The sequence below is a fragment of the Panthera onca genome, chromosome C2, assembly GCF_046562875.1.
Source record: "Panthera onca isolate mPanOnc1 chromosome C2, mPanOnc1 haplotype 2, whole genome shotgun sequence".
NCBI lineage: Eukaryota > Metazoa > Chordata > Mammalia > Carnivora > Felidae > Panthera > Panthera onca.
In genome coordinates this window covers 121,078,719-121,091,713 of record NC_138347.1, presented here as the reverse complement: position 1 = coordinate 121,091,713, position 12,995 = coordinate 121,078,719, and the positions used below count along the sequence as shown (strand labels likewise).

Sequence of the window (12,995 nt, the reverse complement as noted above, 5' to 3'; positions counted from 1 at the left end):
AAAGTAAAAAAGAAAAATTCATGAAATAGAGGAGAGTCCAGAAACCAATGCAAATACTTTAGTAATTTATTTATTTTTAAAAAGCTTTTTTTTTTAAATGTTTGTTTATTTTGAGAGAGAGTGTGAGCAGGGGAAGGGCAGAGAGAGAGGGAGAGAGAGAATCCCAAGCAGACTGTGCATTGTCAGTGTAGAGACCAATGTGAGGCTCAAACTCATGAACTGTGAGATCATGACCTGAGCCAAAATCAAGAGTTGGTGCTTAACTGGCTGAGCCAACCAGGTGCCCCTTTAGAAATTTTTTTAATACAAAATTTTCCGTGCGCTTTTATAAATATCCCAGTCAGCTCTTAATTACCTTCATAATAGACTTTATTCTTCCATCATTCAGCACAGAGCCCAGTCCCCTTCATTGCCATAGGTGTGTGCTCAGAGTTGCAAAGTAAACTGTCATATGAATCTTAGCAAAACAACTCCACGAACAAGCTGTTGAGGGAGAAAAGCCATGCAATACATCATAGAGCTAGCAATTTAAAAAAATCAATTGCTGTTTCTTTACATCCTTAGCATACAGAATTGAAAACAGACTCAACGGATATACTTTGAGCACTTCAGAAGAATGTGTTTTTCTGAATCCAAAATACTACTATTCTTACTTTAAGAACGCCTACTTGCTCATAAATTCTTTCCTCTTAACCTTCATTATTTAACATGAACAGCTGCCTACTTTGTAGCTATTGTGATTTTTTTGAATTTTTAAAAAGTTTTGAAAATCATATGTAAGTAATACATGCACTTATTCTCACTGTACAAGTTTCAGGAAGTATGTATGTAGAATAAAATAAAACATGCTGATACTTTCTTTATATCTCCTCTATTCCTTTTTTCCTGCCCAGAGGTAATTGCTATTAACAGTCCATAGCACATATAGATACTTAAATACTCTCGATTTTGAAAATAAATTTTATACATAGTAAACTGCATGTAGTGTTCTGCCACTTGCTTTTTTGAATATAATATGTCTTGTAAAACTTTTCATGTCCATACATAGAGATATACCTTATTTTTCATGGTGGTCCAGGAGTCAATAGTATGGATAGTTTATTCAACAGCCCGCTATTGCCAGGCATTTAAGTTGCTTCCAAATGTATGAATACTGTCGCAATGAATGTCTTTGTACATGTATCTTTGTAAACATTTAGAAAAAATTTTGGACAGATTCCTAGATTAGAAGTTCTGGGTTATATGATACATCCTGTCATTTTTTTTAAGCATTAAATGGCCCTGTTGTATTTTTGAAGACCTAAGCCTATCTCCATTGTGCTTAATAAAATTCCTCCTCCTTCGTCATCTTTTCCTCTTGTTTTAGTGACCTTGCAGATGCTTTAGTGATCTTTCAGCTCTATGAAATGATCCGTGTGCCAGTCGACTGGAGCCATGTCAACAAACCTCCTTATCCTGCTCTTGGAGGGAACATGAAGAAGGTGAATGAGATAATCACCAAATATGTGTTATTATTGTTCTAATATAAACCAGAGGATTTGGAGTTTCATAAAGCTTGGTAATTTGTGGTCTGTCTCCATGACTCTGATTCAACCCAAAATGTGTTAAGCTTACTAGGCCTTTTATAAGTGTGCTTTAATAAATGTGTGGAAAGATGAAGACAATTCTCTCAGCCAGACACTTTTACTGTTTTTATCTTTAACAGGTTATAGTACGTAATGTTCTTTGAGGTACATCGTAAGTGCATTCCTGTTTTATAAACATCAGAACTTGCTAAATCTTTACTGGTTATTTTGTTAATATCTTTCAACAGATATTTATTGATTACCTACTACCTGTACAGTGCAGTGTAGGGTACAAAATAATACAAGGCATGGTCCTCAAGAAGCCTAAAAAATTAGATATGTGTGTAAACAACTACAATATAGTGCAGAATACATAGAAGTAAATATGAGTTCTAAAAAGGCCACAGGCCACGCTTATTATGAGAAGCTTCATGCAGGAGGTGTAATCTGAGATACGAGTTTGAGAAATGGATAGAATTTTGTGAGAAGGGAACTGGAGAGGGGCTGAGGATGAGGAAAAGGAATAGTGATGGGAAAATATAAAATGCGTTTCTGGGAATTGGGGAGAATAGGTTGGCTATAACAGAGGATTCCGATAGGTAAGAAGTATGAACACTAACAATTTTGATTGGAGCCAGATGTTGAGAACCTTGAGCTTGTGCTTTACACTAGAAACAATAGGAAGCGATTAAACATTTTTGGGCAGGACAGTGACTTGATTACAGTCGGTGGGAGACTATCAGTGGCAGATGAATGATAAAGAGAAGTGGTTGTCTTCCAGTATTCTTCCTCAAATAGGGGATATGTGGTGTCCTTCATGTTCATGTCTGTCCTCTTGAATTGCTGCTTTAATATTCAACTTTAGTTTTGTTTTTGCTTTTCCTTTTTAACATCTGTATCAGGATTATTTGCTTTCTAAAGTAAAATTATGTAGGACTTTAAAATTTTTGTATTTTAACTTTATCTTTTAAAGTATGAATAATTTGAATACATAAACAAATTATGAACTCACATTGCTATAATTTATCAGTATGGCTATTTTGAAACTGATCTGCATCCTCATGATTTAAAAACTATCTCTAGTTGAATAAATGGAAACATAACCATACTCCTGTATAGAAACATTAAATCTTATGAAGATATTACATTTTTGCAAATTAATTTATAGGTGGAAAATAATTCCAGTTAGAATTCCATTAAGTCTCCTTTTGTGTATATATGGGGATATATACGTGTGTTGCAGGTTGGGATTGATAAAGTTATTCTAAAATTCCAATGCAAGAAGAAACAGGCCCAAAACATCAAGAACATTTTCTGAGAATATTGAGGCAGGAGGTGTTAGAAAAAATATATAATTTTATTATAAAGCTAAAATAATTGAAATAGTTTAATACATATATAAGAATGAAACGGAATAGAGTAGTCTAGAAACCTAAAATATAAGAACTTAATATATGACAAGATTCTTGCTAAATTTGATAATAGGGAAAGGAAAGATCACCCAAAAAATGATGCCAGAACCACTAGTTAACTACTTTGTTAGGGGAAAAAGTGGTCTTCACCATTAACCAAACAGAATGAATTCCAAATGGATTAAGGTAAACAATTAAAGGATTAAATGTAATAAAAAAATGATTACTCTTGGAATGATTTAAAAAACTACAAAAAATTGATATAATAGATTACATATAAATTTAAAACATCTGTGCAAAAATAAACATCATAATTAAAAACAATAAACTTGGTAAATTATTTGCAACAACTATGGTAAGTAGTTAATATTCTTAACATGTAAGTAGTCCATACAAATTAATTACTGAAACTCAATTGCTATTACTAAAATTGTAATAGCAAAATGTGAACTTGAACAATGTGAATGAACAGTTCACAGAAAAAGAATGATGGATAATACACTTATGAAAACTTTGTACCTGCAATAAAGAAATGCAATTTCATGGGCACCTGGGTAGCTCAGTCTAAACATCCGATTTCAGCTCAGGTCATGGTCCTGTAGGTTCGTGGGTTTGAGTCTAGAGTTGGGCTCTGTGCTGACAGCTTAGAGCCTGGAGCCTGCTTCAGATTCTGTGTCTCCTTCTCTCTCTGCCCCTCCCCCGCTCATGCTCTGTCTCTCTCAAAAATAAACATTTTTTTAAAAATGCAATTCAAATAAACAATTGGATTACATTGCATCCAATATTAGAGAAAGTATTACATTTATATAACTTTTCTAGAATCAGTTTGGTAATACTGATCGCTATCTCCAAAAAAGTCCTTTGACTTAATGGTTTCACTTCTTATTATCTTTTCTAATGAAATAATCAGTCAGACCAGAAGTTGTATACCAAATTGCTTATCTTAGCAATGTTTATAGAGAAAAAAAAAACTAGAAAACCCACATGATGAAGTAAAATATACCATTAAAAAGTAGTAGTATTTTTAGTGTTTTAATAATAGTGACATGGAAATGAACAGGATACAAAATTGCATATATACATAGGAATCAAATTTGTTTAAAATACACACACACATTCAAAAAGGACTTCTATTCTTCAAATCTCTAGAATGACTATGTATGTATAGACTTTATAATTAAATTATTTGTTAAAGGGACTATATCATAATAGTGAAGTAAATGGGTAGTGTAATTATAAGAGATTTATATTTATATTTTTCAGTATTTCTAGGGATTGGACCACCTACAGTTAACATGTTATTTGATTTGCCTGTAATTCTTTTGTGAGTAGAATTCAGAAAATTTTGTTAACTAATTTTATGTAATGTTTCAAAATCAAAATGTCAGGTGCAATTTTTTTTTTAAATTGAAGTATAGTTGACACACAATGTTACAGTAGTTTTAGGTGTACAACATAATGATTGGACAACTATACTATGCTCACCACAAGTATAATTGCCATCTATCACCATACAATGCTATTACAGTCCCATTAATTATATTCCCTATACTTTATCTTTCATCCCGGTGACCAGTTCATTCCATAACAGGAAGCCTGTATTACCTACTCTCTTTAACCCTTTTTATCCATCCCCCTCCTCCCCTGTACAACCACCAGTTCTCTGTATTTATTTTGTTTTTGCATTTATTTTGTTTGTTTTTGCTCACTTGTTTTTTAGAGTCTAAATATATGTGAGATCATATTTGTCTTCTCTGGCTGACTTATTTCATTTAGCATAATACCCTCTAGGTCTGTCCATATTGTCGCAGAAGGCAAGATCTCATTCTTTTTTATGGCTAATATCCCATTGTATATAGGTACCACATCTTCTTTGTACCATCTACTGATGGGCACTTCCATATCTTGGCTTTTGTAAATAATAACTGTAATAAACATAAGAGTGCATAGATCTTTTTGAATTGGTGTTTTCATTGTCTTTGTGTAAATACCAGTAATGGAATTATTGGATTGTATGGTGTTTATATTTTTAATATTTTGAAGACCCTCCATACTTATTTTCCACAGTGGCTGCACCAATTTACATTCCCACCGACTGTGTACAAACATTGCTATTTTTCCACATCCTAACCAACACTTGTTATTTCCTGTATTTTTCTATTTTTTTTTTTTTTTTGGAATAGTTTGGGAAAAATAGGTATTACTCTTCTTTAAATGTTTGGTAGAATTCACCTGTGAATCCATCTGGTCCTGGACTTTTGTTTGTTGGGGGATTTTTGATTACTGATTTAATTTTATTACTACTAACTGATTTGTTCAGAATTCTTCCTGATTCAGTTTATATAAGATTGTATATTTCTAGGAATTTATCCATTTTTTCTAGGTTGTTCAATTTTTTGGCATATGATTTATGTAGTTGTCTCTTACAATCCTTTGTGTTTCTGTGGTGTCAGTTATTATTTCTCTTTGATTTCTGGCTTTATTTATTTGGTTCCTCTCTCTTTTGAAGAGTCTGGATTAAGGTTTATCAATTGTGTTTACCTTTTCAAAGACCAACTCTTGGTTTCTTTGATCTTTTCTATTTTTGTTTTTATTCTCTTATATCATTTATTTCTGTTCTGATATTTATTATTTTCATTCTTTTTTTTTAATATATGAAATTTATTGTCAAATTGGTTATTTTCATTCTTTCTATTAACTATGATGTTTGTTCTTTTTCTAGTTTCTTTAGGAGTAAGCAGATGCAAAATATAACAGGAAAACAAACTACTCATTTTATCTGGAATTTTAAATATGCGACGTCACAAGTGATTATGTAAAATTCTTCCTTTCACCATATACTAGCTGCTTATAGAATGAAACATAACACCTGTAATAAATTTAAAATGTTTAAAAAAATGAAGGAGTACCTACCCAACAAAGTATCACAGAGTCTAATTTTTTTTTACTTTTATTTTTTTATTTTATTATTATTTTTTTAATATATGAAATTTATTGTCAAATTGGTTTCCGTACAACACCCAGTGCTCATCCCAAAAGGTGCCCTCCTCAATACCCATCACCCACCCTCCCCTCCCTCCCACCCCCCATCAACCCTCAGTTTGTTCTCAGTTTTTAACAGTCTCACAGAGTCTAATTTTATAGACTTTGGGCATTCATCAGCAGACATCACTTTACTTCATTTGTAAAGTTCATAAAGTTGTGCCACTTAAATAGTCTTTTTTCATTATTTCTTCAGTATTTCTTTTCACTTGGAACCCTGTATCCTATTGTGTAATTTTTCTCATTTTCCCAATGATCTAAGATTCATGTTTCTAAAGCATTTGAAGTGCTTGGTAATCATTTCTCCCCTTAACTCCATGAAACTGCACTCTCCAATTTTTTCTTGCTTTCTTTGTGTTTATTCTTACCTCTCACAGGTTCTTCATGTGTTAGCCTGACACCTCTGGAATTTCCAAGGCTCAGTTCTTGGCCCAGTGCTCTTAACTTTCTATATTTACATCCTCAGAGAGCAGATCCATTTTAAGAGTCTTTAGTAGTACCATAAACATAGGAAAGCTGCATTTCTTACTCTTTCTCTAGTTGGTACCTCTCCAGATCTTAGAGGTTTTGCCAATTTGGAATCAACTGTTGCCAGAAAATAGAACACATCTTTTCCCTAATGGTAACATCCATTTCCAGGTACCCTTTTATTGTGGTCGAATCAACATGTTAGGCCTCTAGTAACCCTGAGCACCCTTCTCCCCATCATTTCCCTTAAGAATTTTGGTCAAACTAACTATAAAACAGACGGCCCTTCATTGAAACACATTTTACACCTAAGTGATTATTATTATAATTTGCTAGAAAATTCTCCCGATGAAACAGGTATCAGTGGCAAATATGTTGGTTTTTCTCCCTCCTGTTCACACTGTTACATAATCAGGACTTTGATGCTATTTTCTACAAATTAGGAATCTATCCAATTTCTTTTTAATTCTGTGCATTTCTATAGCATACATTTCTTATTACGTAGACTAAATCTATAGTATGATTACTAGGAAAAAGAAAGAATTGAAAATTATTGTCTCCTTGTATTTTAAAAAAATGCATACTCCTCAGAGCTCTGATATCTTCAGCTATAAAATGGGAATAGTTATAAAATGGGAATAATAATTATTTCCTTAATTTCAGTGTTATTATGAAATGATATTCTGTCATATAAACTAAAGATATCTTCATAATTATTTTTCAGATAACTGAACAAGGCTAGCATATTCAAGAGATATAGTTTTAAAACCCGTTTTTATACTAAAACTTTTACTTATTATTTGTAGATCGAAAACTGTAACTATGCAGTGGAGCTTGGGAAGAATAAGGCTAAATTCTCCTTGGTTGGCATTGCTGGGCAGGACCTAAATGAAGGGAATGCAACACTTACTCTGGCATTGGTATGGCAGCTGATGAGAAGGTAAAAGCTGATATGTTTATAGCAACACTTTTTCCTTCAACAAGTCATATGAACTAGTATTTTATCTATTTTTGAAGAATAAAAAACAGGGGGGCCTGGGTGGTTCAGTCAATTAAGTGGGTGGCTCAGGCGGTTAAGCAGCTGACTCTTGATTTCGGCTCAGGTCATGATGTCCTGGTTCATGAGATCCAGCCCTGCACTGGGCTCCGTACTAACAGCCTGGAGCCCACTTGGGATTCTCTCTCTACCTCTCCTTCTACCCCTCTCCCCCTCTGCATGTTTGCATGCTCTCTTTCTCTCAAAAATAAATAAACATTTTAAAAAAGAGTAACAAACAAGAAATATACAATGCAAAATATATTTTTAAATGACTTACTGTTGATAATATATTTTGTTTAAAAGTGGTTCAGTCTAGGAGCGCCTGTATGGTTCCATCTGTTAAATGTGCAACTGTGGCTCAGGTCATGATTTCACGGTTTGTGGGCTCGAGCCCCACCTCGGGCTCTGTGCTGACAGCTCAGAGCCTCAAGCCTGCTTCCGTTTTTGTGTCTCCCTCTCTCTCTGCCCCTCCCCCCACCATGTTCTGTCTCTTTCTCTCTCTCTCAAAAATAAACATTAAAAAGGTTTTTTTTAATAAATAAAATGAAATAAAAGTGGGTCAATCTAGGGGTGCCTGGGTGGCTCAGTCGGTTAAGTGTGTGACTTCGTCTCAGTTCATGATTTTGCAGTCTGTGGGTTCGAGTCCCACGTTGGGCTCTGTGCTGACAGCTCAGAGTTTGGAGCCTGCTTTGGTTTCTGTGTCTCCCTCTCTTCATGCCCCTGCCCCACTTAAGCTCTGTTTCTCTCTCTCTCTCAAAAATAAATAAATTAAAAAAAAAATTTTTTTAAGTGGGTCAGTCTCTAAAACTAATCACTTTTATTAATTCCTCTTAAAAACTGCTTTGTTAGGGGTTGTTTTTTTAAAAATACCATATGGTAGTTTTTGTTTCTGATTACTGAGCTTTGTAACTTTAGAATGTGACTAAGTGCAAATAGCAGAGTAAAATTAGAAATATTTATTAGAACCAAAATGTTTCTTAAATATTTAAATGTTGATATAAATGATGTGAGAGCAAATTTCACCTCTTTTCTCTCCCCTTTCCCTGTCAAATGTACATCTTTTCTGTTATAGGTACACATTGAATGTGTTGTCAGATCTTGGAGAAGGTGAAAAAGTAAATGATGAAATTATTATTAAATGGGTCAATCAGACTCTTAAAAGTGCAAAAAAACATACTTCTATTTCCAGCTTCAAGGTAATCAAAAGCTATTTAAAATTTTGTTTTTGTAAGAAAGTAAGTGTAGGAAGGAATTTTTATTAGAAATTACATTGGTTTAGATTCAGAATTACATTAACATTATATCTCAGAAACACAATTTATGAACTTAGGCCTGCTAGTTATTTGGCATGTGTAAAGCAAAAGTATAGTTTGAACTCTTATATTTTCGACTGGTTGTCCTATTGAGTATAAATGCAGATTAATATTATCAACTCTGGTCATCTAATCTTAAAAAAATAGAATAGAGCCAAAAAACCCAATTGTCAAATGAAAAAGAAAGATAAAAAAACCATTGTTTATATAGGACCTATAATGTTTTGTGCTCCCTAGCAGCAGTCTCAGAATTGTATTGACATCATTTCCAAGGCATAACAGAGCCAGCCAAACCGATTCAAGTGGGAATTGAGAAAACTGGTAGGAAAAAAAATATCTTGTCATCTGGCTTCATAATGGCACTTAACACTCACTTTTGAGCATTTGTGGATGATTCATAAAGCACTTAAAATGTAATCTGTACATATATACCCACTAATTTTCATGCATTTCCATTGTGTTTCGCTTTTGCATGCAAGGTGATGTTAGCTACAACTAAGCATGTCTGCTTGTATACATTCATTCAGTGAGCCTTGTGTTTGTGCTTTTATTATGTGAAAAATATGTGAAAAATCAGCAAATTTTTTTTTAGTGATTAAGAGTGCAAACAGATGAAACCCTAAGCTCTCCTAAGAGTTATCTATCCATCTTTAATTTTTTCTTTGGCTTTGTTCTATATGCTTAACAACATTTTAGAGCAGAAAAAATTTCAGAAATTGATAAATTCAATCTTTACTAAATAGTGAGCCCCAAAGGGATTTTAACATGACAACTAGAATAAGTCAGAGATGTTACCTGAGTCCTAATTCAAGTGTGTTTCTCTTTTTGCCATCTTGGAAGGAACTAATGACTTTGAGTTTTTGTTGTTGCTTGTTAAAAAAAAAACACAAGAATTTTCAGTCCATGATATGTTTTTATATATTTTAGGCATAAATTACAACTTAAAAATGTAAAACAGGAAAGGGGACGTATAAAATTCTCTAATTGATAGTTATCAAAGTTGTTGTAATGAAATTTTACACATTGTACATTAGTTGATGAAAAATAAGCATGTATATAATTAAACCAAATACAATAATAAAATATTTAGAAACAAATACTTATTAAGCTTTTACTATTAAGTAACATTTATAGGTAAAGAAAAAGATACAGAATATAACAAATTAATTTGTCCCTCATAGTGTTCACCATTTATTTGAAGAACAAAATTTTCATAATTGGCATTTTCATAACAAGCTAGAAGAAGGTCCATCTTGAACAAAGGCAACTCAAAGGTTAGGAGAAATAGTTTGGCTGGAGAGGATGGTTCCTAAGGGAGTAGTGCTGGATATAGTCTGAGTCAAGATTGTGGGGGAGTCTGGCCTTAATAAAAGTGTACTGGTATAAGGACTAATGTAAGAAAAGTGACTGTTTTTAGAAATACTCTTCTGAATGTGGTGGGCAGGATGGATTAGACTAAGAAAGGTGTAAATGCTAGGACAATGCCTAAGAAGCTGAAGCAGGTGTGAAATGATAAAAATCTGATTGGAGTTGAGGGTGGGCACTGGGAATGTTAAGAATAGATAGTTATTTGCTATTTGTTATCTATTGCAAAAGAACAGGTAGGATTTGGCTTCTTGATTTAAGGAAGCACAGGAGAGAGAGGAGTTAAAACTTGATGTTTTAGGCCTGGGTAATTGAGAAACAGATAACACTAACAAATGGGAATGTCAGGAGGTACAGTTGCTTTCTGGAAAAGGTGATGAGTTCAATTTTAAGCTTGTTGAATTTGAAGTAATGTTCAGGAAATAAGCTGGATGAAAGGAAATATTAAAACTGGGAATACAGACTTGGTGATCAGTTGAATAGAAGAGATAGTTGAAAAATGTGAGTACACAGATCCTTTAAGGGAGAGAACTCACAGAGAAAGGCAAACTTGAGAGTTGTACTTAGATCCGAGGTAACAGAAACATAATGCAAATGTGCTTGGCATTTATTTAGTAGATGCTCAATAATAAAACCTTTAAAGAGACTGTAGTTAAGAAATGTGGCAGCAAATGCTAAAAAATAGTTGGGGTGGGGAGGCTTTTTTTTTTTTTTCCAACTGTAGAAGACATTATATTTGAAGGCTACCATAAATGGTACTCATAAGAATCTATTAATTATAATCAAGGCAGCGCTATACTGAGAAATTTTAGAAAAGACAAATTTACCCTTTTCAGTTGCAAAGTAATTTTCCCTCAGCAGGAAGATAAGGAAGTGTACGAACACTGAGTAATATGTGGAATTATTGAATCACTATATTGCACACCTGAAACTAATATAACACTGTGTCAAACTACACTGGAATTAAAATAAAATACAAATAAAAGAAGATAAGTAAGTGGAATATCAGCCATAACAATAATCATAATTACCATTGAGTGCTCTATGTCACCATGCTAAGCACTTTACACAGTTTCTTTTAATTCTCTCAATAATTCTATAAGCAAAAAGGAGAACTTTAGAAAAGTTAAACAACTTGACCACGGTCATACAACTATTGAGCAGAAAAGCTGGATTTCATTTCCAGATCTAACTGCAGGTTGAAAGCCAGGCTTTAGAGTTGTATGACCCTGGATTTGACTTCAGCTCAGATACTTATTAGTTGTGTGACACACTGCTCATTCATCTCATAAATATTCAAAGCTTACCCTGTAGTAGGTGCTTTGCTAGTCACTGTGACTACATAATGCCCTCAAAGAGCTCACTGTTCAGTAAAGAAAGCAAATAAGAAAACAGGAATCACTGTGTGGGTTGTCAGCAATACTATAAAAACCAGGGGAGTAAGGAGAACATGAGAGGGCATGTGTTTCGTAAAAACCTTAGTAGTTTATACTAACAGCTGGACTACACCTCTTGATGAATAAAATTGAATTTACTTCTGGCTCACCATTCAGTGTCCTTGTGACTGTGGGCAGGTTATTAATTTCTCTATTCCTCAGTTTCCCCATATTTAAAATGGAGATATTGGGGCGCCTGGGTGGCGCAGTCGGTTAAGCGTCCGACTTCAGCCAGGTCACGATCTCGCGGTCCGTGAGTTCGAGCCCCGCGTCAGGCTCTGGGTTGATGGCTCGGAGCCTGGAGCCTGTTTCCGATTCTGTGTCTCCCTCTCTCTCTGACCCTCCCCCGTTCATGCTCTGTCTCTCTCTGTCCCAAAAATAAATAAAAAACGTTGAAAAAAAATTAAAAAAAAAAAAAATAAAATGGAGATATTAATAATACCTATCTTCTGAGTTTGTGTCAGACTAAATAAGTTAACGAATATAAAGAGCTCAACAATACCTGGTACATATTAAGGGCTCAGTAAAAGGGTTTACTACACTACTGGTATGGCAATATATAAAGGGCATCATATGTGGAGAGTTTCCTGTTGAGCTATTTCGAGAACTCTGGCTGCCACATCACTGTGTTTGCACTTCTATTTTCAATAATGACAGAAAGAACAATGACATGCAATGTTCTAATAGTAATGTGTATCACATTAAGATACAATTCATTATCTTGAAAATCAAGCCAAACTCTAGGCTGTCTTTGAGAGTCTAGACATTTTTGCTTATGTAATTTATTTATAATAACTTAAGGAAAGATGATGAAAATGTATATGCTAAACTGAGGATTTTACTATAGGTCCTGTCCCCTTTGCAAAAGTAAAATGTCTTTTACTGATAATACACAGATCAGAAGAGTTGAAAGATAGGCCTGTTTTCTTGGAAATAGGAAGATAAGGGATCCAATATAACCCTTGAAACTTAAATCTTTCATTCAATTCAATAAAGTTTTTCCCATAAGGAAATAGATGAAAACATTGTTTCCTTACATCTAAGTGAAGAAATGTTTAAAATACCACAAAATAAAATAAAAAATAAAATAAAATAAAATACCACAAAATATTATATACTTTCAGCTATGAGTAAAGTCTGAGGATCTTATGTATTACATGGTGACTATAGTTAACACTATATAGTATAATTGAAATTTGCTAGAATAGAAATTAAATGTTTTTACAAAAAAAAAATACACACACACACACACACACATATATGTAGGTGATTGATGTGTTAATTAACTAATGGGAGTAATCCTTTCACAACATATAGGTATATCAAATATTCAGGATGTATACTTTAAATGTCTT

General features: G+C 33.5%; 1 protein-coding gene and 1 long non-coding RNA gene across 4 annotated transcripts in view; one reads left to right on the top strand and one right to left on the bottom strand.

Moving 5' to 3' along the window:
• Window positions 1-12,995, bottom strand: part of LOC144612779 (uncharacterized) — a 29,220-nt gene that overhangs the window by 8,666 nt on the left and 7,559 nt on the right. Inside the window, exon 2 of the long non-coding RNA XR_013549838.2 lies at window positions 356-483. This is a non-coding gene — a long non-coding RNA (uncharacterized LOC144612779). The remainder of the gene's footprint in view (window positions 1-355; window positions 484-12,995) is intronic.
• Window positions 1-12,995, top strand: part of PLS1 (plastin 1) — a 104,412-nt gene that overhangs the window by 86,769 nt on the left and 4,648 nt on the right. For all 3 annotated transcript variants that reach the window (XM_060638858.3, XM_060638859.3, XM_060638857.3), the window contains 3 exons: window positions 1,367-1,481; window positions 7,294-7,427; window positions 8,599-8,722. In XM_060638858.3, the coding sequence (XP_060494841.1) occupies window positions 1,367-1,481; window positions 7,294-7,427; window positions 8,599-8,722 (373 nt within the window). The remainder of the gene's footprint in view (window positions 1-1,366; window positions 1,482-7,293; window positions 7,428-8,598; window positions 8,723-12,995) is intronic.